This window comes from Pseudoliparis swirei, chromosome 2 (genome assembly GCF_029220125.1).
Source record: "Pseudoliparis swirei isolate HS2019 ecotype Mariana Trench chromosome 2, NWPU_hadal_v1, whole genome shotgun sequence".
Taxonomy (NCBI): Eukaryota; Metazoa; Chordata; class Actinopteri; order Perciformes; family Liparidae; genus Pseudoliparis; species Pseudoliparis swirei.
Window position 1 is genome coordinate 17,387,481 of NC_079389.1, and position 9,591 is coordinate 17,397,071.

The 9,591-nt window shown below is 46.8% G+C and overlaps 1 protein-coding gene across 1 annotated transcript; it reads left to right on the forward strand.

Annotated features, from left to right (window-relative positions):
- Positions 1-742: 742 nt before the first annotated feature.
- On the forward strand, positions 743-1,657 carry LOC130202260 (olfactory receptor 6N2-like). The gene has a single exon (XM_056427640.1). The coding sequence runs from the start codon at positions 743-745 to the stop codon at positions 1,655-1,657; it is 915 nt and encodes a 304-aa protein (XP_056283615.1).
- Positions 1,658-9,591: the final 7,934 nt, after the last annotated feature.

A 9,591-nucleotide genomic window follows, 5' to 3' on the forward strand; every position in this document is an offset into this window, starting at 1 on the left:
AACAAACACAGGACTTTCTTCCAGGAAACTGGTGTTGGTGTTTGTTGGTGGCGACACGTTGAAATTAGTCACGGAAGTCGCTAGTCACGTGACTAGTTTGTCACTCACCAGTGACATGAGTGGCCGTAAGTCAAGTTAACATCAACCACGCTAAGATTAATTTCTGTATATTGATATGTCATCCCAACCAGCTAAAAACGAACTATAGAGGGGTATTTTAGTGCATTGATCTCCGATAACCGGGATCAGTATTTGGAAAAAGAGTCCCAGCTGAATGTCTGTGTCCGGTCATCCAGGGTATAGTCCAGGTCCATGGACATTACAGTTCCTGATATCCCTTTGAAAGCACAATGCTCATCCAGCGGCAGCCCTTCAGTCAACACCTGCACACTCGCCAGCAGAATGCTCCAAAAGCAAACCAAAATGAAAAATTATCCAAAAGGCACCGATACATTTGCTTACTTTTTTAAGTTTAGTTGTTTGGACTACAACAGCTGACAACTTGGAGTGGAAAAGATTGCGCAATGCTTATGTAAAAGAGGTCAAACAATTTAATGAGATCCTTGGTGGGTAAAGCAATCTAATAAAAGCGTTGAGTGCAAAGACCAAGTGCCTTTCAGGGTGAGGTACCTGTGAATGAATAAGACTCTCCATACAGGTTTGATGGTCATATTATCATTGAAGTGAAAGTTCTTCTCAAAGTTTAATTCATTTATTCTGGTTATACATATCGGCTGTCATTATGGATGAGGTAAATGGAACATATATTACTCTTGATGGGTATGTAGAAGTTAGCAAATACAGATATCTTTATTTTGTTGTTATATTCACATTATATATTCTAATTATATGCAGTAATTGTACTATTGTGTACCTTATCTGGAGACACAAAAACCTCCATGAGCCTATGTACATTTTTATTGCAGCTTTGTTAGTGAACTCTATTATTTACAGCACTGCTATGTATCCAAAGCTTCTGTTGGACGTTTTATCTGACAAACAGATCATGCCTTATTCAGCCTGTCTCTTCCAATTTTATGTATTTTACACTATAGGCAGTTCAGAATTCTTACTGCTGTCGGCCATGGCCTATGACAGATATGTGTCCATATGTAAACCTCTACAATACTCAACTATCATGAGAAAAACCACTGTGAGTATGTGCCTGTTTTTTGCTTGGCTTGTGCCTGCCATTCAGATTGCAGTTCCAACAATAATTAGTTCTCAAATAAAACTGTGTGACTTTACACTAAAAGGAATATTTTGTAACAACAAAATTTACGAACTTCAATGTGCAAGATCAAGGGTAATCAATATATTTGGAATTTTTTGTTTAGTAGATCTGGTAGCTCTTCCTATACTCTTCATCATTTTTACTTACACAAAAATACTTATAATAACCTTGAATAGTTGTAAAGAAGTAAGGAAGAAAGCTGCAGAGACATGTTTACCGCACCTTTTGGTTCTGATCTGTTTTTCTTGTCTGCTTACATATGATGTAAGTGCCGCTCGAGTGGAATCTAATTATTCCAAAACGGCACGCTTAATAATGATGTTGCAAATAGTTTTATATCATCCTTTGTTTAATCCACTCGTATATGGGCTCAAAATGAAAGAAATTTCCAAACACCTCAAAAAGTTGTTCTATTCAGCCTAAAATGATTTGATGTAGTATCACAGATTACAAAGGTACAGACATTTCCTCTGATTTAGTCATGAAGAGGTGTGAATTCTTGAAAGGTATTTAATGTACTTATTTCCATGGCAAGCCGTAAAGAGTCTCTTTTCTGTTTGATATGACAGAGTGTCTTGAGCTTGAACAATGTGATGGCTAGTTATTTAAAAACATTTCATTCTACATAATCAAGTTATCACAGCTGGCATTTAGAATTACCTATACATGTATTTTATGTTATTGTTGTGAATTTAGGAGGAAAACCTGAACTCTGTTTCCAAGTAATGACATCCATATGTATATATATCATTGTCTCTTGGTGTATTGATCAAGTTATATATTGAAATTGAAGAATGTAAATTGTATTAATGCAGAGTACAATGAAAGTGTGTACATGTCTGTGTTCCAGACAAGTTTTTATTGTTTTTTTTATTCCATACAGATTGTCATTTTTCTAACACTTCAAACTCAAATGTTATTTTGAGTAGAAATGATAATTGATGTTTCAAGCAGTAACAGCAGTTATATGTGCACATATCTTCTTAGAAGAAAACTTTTTATTTTACATCAAGCTTGGACTTTAGATCATGTGCGCTTCAACAAAACAGGGGAAGAAAGATTATGTGTGTGTCTTTTAGTTTTTGTTGTTTTGTTTCTTTAAGTCATAAGTTCCATTTTGAAGATCCTGGCACGTTGGTTTGCATTAATAATAATTTTTTACGAAGTGTAGTGGCAGAAGTTGATGCAAGTTCAGCAATCGGTAAGATATGCACAGCTTTTCGTATCTTATTAAAATACTCTTGCCACTTTTATCTAAAAACGTATACTTGTTCTAAAGTACTGTTATCCGTTTTTTTATAACCATATTGATCTATTATTGCACTATGTTTAGTGTTTTGATTTATTTTTATATGTTTATGTTATGCATCTTACGCCGAGTGAAATTCCTTGTATGTTCAACGTACCCGTCAATAAATACTTCTGATTCTCATTTTGTTGAAATTGAAACGGATAGACTTTATCTTCATAGAAATGCTGCTGCTATGGTGCCAATCAATACCCTTTTAACCTTCTTGTGTGTGTGTGCTTGTGTTCATGTGTGCCTTTTGGCCCAACTAAATATGACCTAAGATGGTAAGATATTGGCTCAACTAAATGTGATCCAACACATTGATAATTTATGAGAAGAGGGCTTGTTGACCCGCTCCGAAACATCTCCATGGCAGTTGAGCCTTCAGATCCCGAGAGATGTGTGTTGTTTGCGAGTGTTGGTGTGACTATAACATATGATACTATATGCACAACAGATATTGATACTATAAAACAATAAGAACTTTCTTTCTTTTTTATTTTATTTAAAGAAGATCAGGGTGGACTACCATCAATTCCAGTGAGACCAGGGCGCATTCTTGCCCTTTCTGGAACCTACGGTCTCACTTTAACTTATTTCTCCTCCCCTAAGAAACCACAAAGTCTCTGAACCGGCCCGGGGGCCTTCTCTGTCTTCGCGGCCGAGCCGCTTGTGGGACTGTGTCTACTGGACCAGTGGGGTCAGAGGGGGCCGTCAAACCCGGAGAGCTGGCCAGGGAGTGAGCAGGGAGGGGAGGCTGAGGAGGGGTTCCCCGTGCCACTGATGCCAGTGGCGAAGCAACCCCTCTGTACGGGGCGAGTCGGTCCCTATGAAGCACCACTCTCCTTCCCTTAGGAGGTAGCTGTAGCCTGTAAACGACCTCTCCAACACTTTGCAGGGACCGACCCATTGACTGTCGAGTTTTGGGCACCGGCCCTTCTTACGCACAGGGTTGTAGACCCAAACCAGTTCTTCAGCCTGAAAGTGCTTCCCTTTTACTCTCACGTCGTATTTGCGTTTTTGTCTCACACCTGCACTCAGTTGCTGTTTTCGAGCAAAAGCATGGGCCGCTTCAAGGCGGTCCTGCAGTCTCCTGGCGTACTCAGGCCCTGGGGGGGGGGGGGGGGGGGTGTCTGGGGAATCAGGGGGCCGTCCAAAAGCCAATTCTGATGGGGTGCGGATTTCTCTCCCCAGCATGAGCAGCGCAGGTGTACAGGATGAGGTCTCTTGAACTGCAGAGCGACATGCCACGAGCACCAAAGGCAAATGCTTGTCCCAATCGCGCTGGTGTTGCGAAGTGAGGGTGGCAAGCTGCTGGCCCATGGTGCGATGGAATCTTTCCACCAACCCGTCACTCTGAGGACGCAGGGGGGAGGTGCATGTCTTGTGCATGCCCAGGTGTTCGCACATGGCAGCAAACACCCGCGACTCAAAGTTCCTCCCTTGGTCACTGTGAATGGTCTCCGGTACTCCGAACCGGCTGAACATGCCTCCAACCAGGGCTTCTACGACCGTCTCTGCCTCCTGGTCTGGGATAGCATACGCCTCTGGCCATTTTGTGAAGTAGTCTACGGCGGTGAGAACATACCGATTTCCTCCATCTGAGCACGGCAGCGGACCCACCACATCCACGGCCACCCTTTCCATCGGATCCCACTTCTGACACCAATGTAACGTCTCGGACGTTATGGCACTGATGACACGGAGACGGGACGACGTTATTACTCCTCACTTTATTGGGCATCCACCAACACAGACAGCGTGCTGCTCTCGGCTCAGCAGCTCGAACGTCAACAACAACGGTTCCCGTCAACCACCCTTAACTCCCCTTTTCCGACAGGTTAACCCCGCCTCCCCTCTACTCCGCCAATCACAGGCACGCCCCCTCGACCAGCATGCACGGTGCCACACTGTGATTGACAGCCACTTCACAGGGTCGCTACAGTATCTACACAACAGCATGTCATTTCTGTCTCTACGTGTCGCGTTAAAACTTCCCCGCTCTCCGTCTCGCACGCCGCAGAGTGCGCGAATGTTTAATAACTCTTTGCATTTGATGATTGTTTATTTGAGTGTAAACATATTGTACATGCATTTATATCAATGAAAAAATATGTATGCAAATGTCTCAAATATTATAAAAATAAATTCATTCAATTATGTTTATTATAACCCACCTTACTGTATCAAAGATAAAACGCACGCTATTACATTCACTTTGTTCAAAGCTTTTTTGTCACAGTTGAGACAAAACTCTAAACTGCTAAGAACATGTGTGACAGATGTAGTCTTGGGCAGTGGTTCTCCACTGGTCCTGAGCCCGGTTCCCAAGAGCCCCCTCCTCCCGGTCCCCCAGAGCCCCCTCCTCCCGAGCCCGGTCCCCAGAGCCCCCTCCTCCGCCCAAGCTCTCATGGGGAGGGGAGGTTAGGCCGGATGGAGCCCCGGCCTAAATCGGGTGGTGGGGAAGTGTGGCAGCTGTCTCTAATTTGGCCTCGGCTGCTGGTGATTGGTAATCAGTCAGCAGCCGAGGCCGGTCTCATAAAAGCTCCCAGTTGAGAGTGGAGCAGGAGAGTGAGCAGACGCGTGGTGTTGCGGTCTGCTCGGTGTGTGTGGTACAAATTAAAGATGTTACCAAACGGAACCTCGCGGTTGTCTGGCTATCCTTGGTGTTTGTGGGGAAAACCCACGGGTAGCGGCAATAGAGCTGCTACAGGACCAAACCGTAGTTTAGAGTATCCAGCCTTCTTGGAGTCGGTGAGAGGGGTCCTGGAAAGGGCGCCGCCTGCCGACTCCATAGTTTTCCTGGGTTCATCTGATCTGCGGCCGTATGTCTTGGACACCCGGGTAAAGAGGAGGCCACGGCCCAAGAGGGCCTGCGGACACCAGTACACCTTGGTCATAGTAAACTACGCCACCCGGTATCCGGAAGTCGTCACCTTAAGAAAGGCAAATGCTAAACAAATAGCAATAGAACTGTTCCTCTTCAGCAGCCGCGAAGGTATACCCAAGGAAATTCTTACAGACCAAGGAACCCCCTTTATGTCCAGTGTCACCAAGGAGTTGTGTGCACTTTTGCTTTTGAAAAAGGTGAGAACCTCAGTTTACCACCTGTTAGCGTGTGCCAAAATTGGATGCCTGGTAATGGAATAATTCAGCCAACAACCTTCTCTCCTCTGTTCTGATCACACACAAAATATAAGCTTACATGCGATTGCAATCACAGCAGGAGTCCTCTCACAGGAGGGGGCCCTTGTTCCTCTCTCTCATTGTAACAACATGATACTTATGGCGTTGACATTGAGCATTTGAACGTCTTCCCACAGAATCCTCTTCTGTCAGACCACAACCTCATAACTTTTGAATTTATACTACCGGAGTGTACTCCGTTAGTCAAAAGTTTCTACACTAGATGTCTAACTGATAGTGCTGTAGCTAAATTTAAAGAAGCGATTCCTTCTGTATTTGATTCGATACCACGTCTCAATATAACAGAGGACTCCTGGTCTAACTTTAGTCCGTCCCAGATTGATCATCTTGTTGACAGTGCCATAGGCTCTCTGAGAATGACACTGGACTCGATAGCCCCTCTGAAGAAGACAGTGAGGAAGAGGAGGTTTGCTCCCTGGTATAACCCTCAGACCCGCAAACTGAAGCAAACGTCACGAAAGCTTGAACGCATATGGCGTTCAACTAATCTCGAAGAATCCCGCTTAGTTTGGCGAGATAGTCTTAAAACATATAAGAAGGCCCTCCGTAATGCCAGAGCAGCCTATTACTCATCAATAATACCAGATGGCGCGGCTGTGTCCAGTCGCCGTCGCGGCAGCTCCGCGGAGATTGTGCGCTCTTTTAGTTTTTGTGTTTATTTTTAATATTTTCTTTGCCACAAACACATCGGCACTAACAACATACGACCGCAGCACACTTTTGGACATAAACTTTTGCGCAAAACAAGGGTTTTTGTCCACTTTTTCCATCGATCCAGCGTGTTCCGGCAGAGATCGTACGAGCGAACCGCAACAACAACAGTGGAGCCGCTACTACGGGGAGACGACGAAAACATCGAGGGAAACGGAGCGGAATTCGGAACAGACTGAGAGTTCAAGCCCACCGTCCACCTTTGCCCAGCATCCTTCTTGCTAACGTCCAGTCTCTGGAAAATAAGATGGATGATTTTAGGGCAAGGATCAGATTCCAACGGGACATGCGGGATTGTAACATCTTTTGTCTGACGGAAACTTGGCTGACCCCGCTGGTGCCGGATCGAGTCATATGCCCAACCGAGTCCTTCTCTGTTTTCCGTGCAGACAGAACGGAAGAGTCTGGTAAATCTAAGGGTGGAGGGGTCTGCTTCATGACGAACAACATGTGGTGCGACCCCAAGAACATTAAGACTCTTTCTCGTTCCTGCACAACGAACCTGGAACATCTGACGATCTCATGCCGTCCATTCTACCTTCCCCGGGAGTTCAGCTCGGTCATCACCACAGCCGTCTACATTCCACCACAAGCGGACACCGACGTAGCACTATCGGACCTACATGATGTGTTATGTCGGCATCAGAACAAGTATCCCGACGCGGCTGTGGTGGTGGCTGGGGACTTTAACAAGGCAAACCTAAAAAAAGTCATGCCGAACTTTCACCAGCACATTACGTGTGCTACCAGAGGGGAAAGAACGTTGGACCACTGCTATACGCCATTCAAGAGAGGCTACAAGGCTGTCTCTCTCCCTCCGTTAGGGAAATCAGACCATGCCGCCATTTTTCTGCTTCCGGAGTATAAACAAAGGATCGCGCGGGAAGCGGTAGTGACGAGGAACGTAATGCGGTGGTCTGACCAATCAGAGGCTGAGCTACAGGACGCTCTGAGTATTGTCGACTGGGACATGATCCAATCCAGTTCCAGTGACGTCAGCGAGTTTCTGGAAGTAGCAATGAGCCTCATAGCAACGCTAACGGACACCATCGTCCCCACGGTAAAAGTTAGGGACTTTCCTAACCAAAAGCCGTGGGTTGATAGATCCATCCGTGAAGCTGTGAACGCCCGTACTGCTGCCTATAACTCCGGTCTTGTATCCGGCAACATGGACGAGTACAAGGCAGCGGTCTATGGACTGAGGAGGGCGGTGAAGAAGGCCAAGAGGAAGTACCGAGACAGAGTGGAATCACAGATGGAGCAGCGCGACACCAGGCGCCTATGGCAGGGGCTACGGACTATCACAAACTACCAGAGCAGACCCCGCGCAATGGTGAGTGCCGACGCATCCCTAGCGGACGACCTGAACTCATTTTATGCACGGTTTGAGGCTAGCAACAACAGCGCTAGCTCGCCGGCTAACAACAACACCGTAAGCGTAGCCGAGGTGAGTTCTACCGCTGGGGATGAACACACACTCTCTGTGACCGAGCACAGTGTGAGGAGGGCTCTGTTGAGGGTGAACACCAGGAAAGCTGCAGGTCCAGATGGCATATCTGGGCGAGTACTGAAGACCTGTGCTAACCAGCTAGCTCCAGTGTTCACCACAATATTCAACCTCCCTGGCTGAGTCCGTGGTCCCCGCCTGCTTCAAGAGATCCACTATTGTCCCTGTGCCCAAGAATGCTTCTCCAGCATGTATGAATGACTACCGTCCGGTGGCCCTCACCTCGGTGGTCATGAAATGCTGAGAGGCTGATAAAGGACTACATCTGCGCCTTCCTCCCTTCCTCCATGGACCCGCTGCAGTTTGCTTATCGCCCAAACAGATCCACGGATGATGCTGTCTCCCAGGTACTGCACACCACACTCTCTCATCTGGACAGCCAGAGGGGGCTATGTGAGACTGCTGTTCATTGATTATAGTTCAGCTGTCGACACCATAGTAGCCCCCAGACTGGCCGGCAAGCTGACTGAGCTGGGACTGAACACCCCCCTGTGTGCTTGGATCCTGGACTTCCTGACCGCCAGGCCACAGGTGGTCAGGGTGGGCAGACACACCTCAAATCCCTCACCCTGAACACAGGATCCCCCCAGGGTTGCGTCCTCAGCCCCCTACTGTACTCCCTGTACACACATGACTGTGTGGCCAGGTTCAGCTCAACACCATCATCAAGTTTGCGGATGACACAGTGGTGGTGGGCCTGATCTCCGACAACGCGAGAAGGCCTACCTGGAGGAAGTTGCTGATCTGTCACTCTGGTGCCAGGACAACAGCCTCATCATGAATGTCACCAAAACTAAGGAGCTGATTGTGGACTTTAGGAGGGCACAACAACAGAGGACGTACTCACCACTGGGGATTAACGGGACTACTGTGGAGAGGGTGAGCGGTATAAATACCTGGGAGTCCACATCACCGAGGATCTGACATGGTCAACAAACACAGACACTCTGGTGAGAAAGGCAAGGCAGCGCCTCTACCACCTCAGGCAGCTGAGGAAATTTAAAGTTTCCCAGAGGATCCTTCAGTCCTTCTACTCTGGAGCTGTAGAGGCGTCCTGACAGGAAGCATCACAGCCTGGTTTGGCAACTGCTCCGCTCAGGACAGGAAGGCTCTGCAGAGAGTAGTGCGTTCGGCTGAGCGCACTATTGGAACTACACTCCCACCCTGCAGGACTTGTACACCAGGAGGTGCAGAACCAGAGCCGGCAGGATCATGAAGGATCCTCACCACCCCAACAACAGACTGTTTCAGCTGCTGCGGTCAGGCAGGCGCCTCCGTAGTCACGCTGCAAGAACAGAGAGACTGAGACGGAGTTTCTTTCCTCAGGCCATCAGGATTGTGAACTCCGACCTCACCAGGACCCCCACATAGACCCACACAACTGCCCCTCTTAGGCACACACACACACACACACACACACACACTTACTGTAAATATTGTGTTGTTTTTTATTTGTAAATAGTGTGTACTTGTTGCCCTTGCACATTCCTGCTGAGCATTGCCACTTTCATTTCACTGCACACCCTGTGTGTGTATGTGACAAATAAAACATCTTGAATCTTGAATCTTGAATCTTAATAGAAAAAAATAAAAACAACCCCAGGTTTCTCTTCAGCACTGTAGCCAGGCTGACAGAGAGTC

Coding starts and splice junctions, on each gene's coding strand:
- LOC130202260 (XM_056427640.1), top strand. CDS start 743: ATGGATGAGGTAAATGGAACATATATTACTCTTGATGGGTATGTAGAA.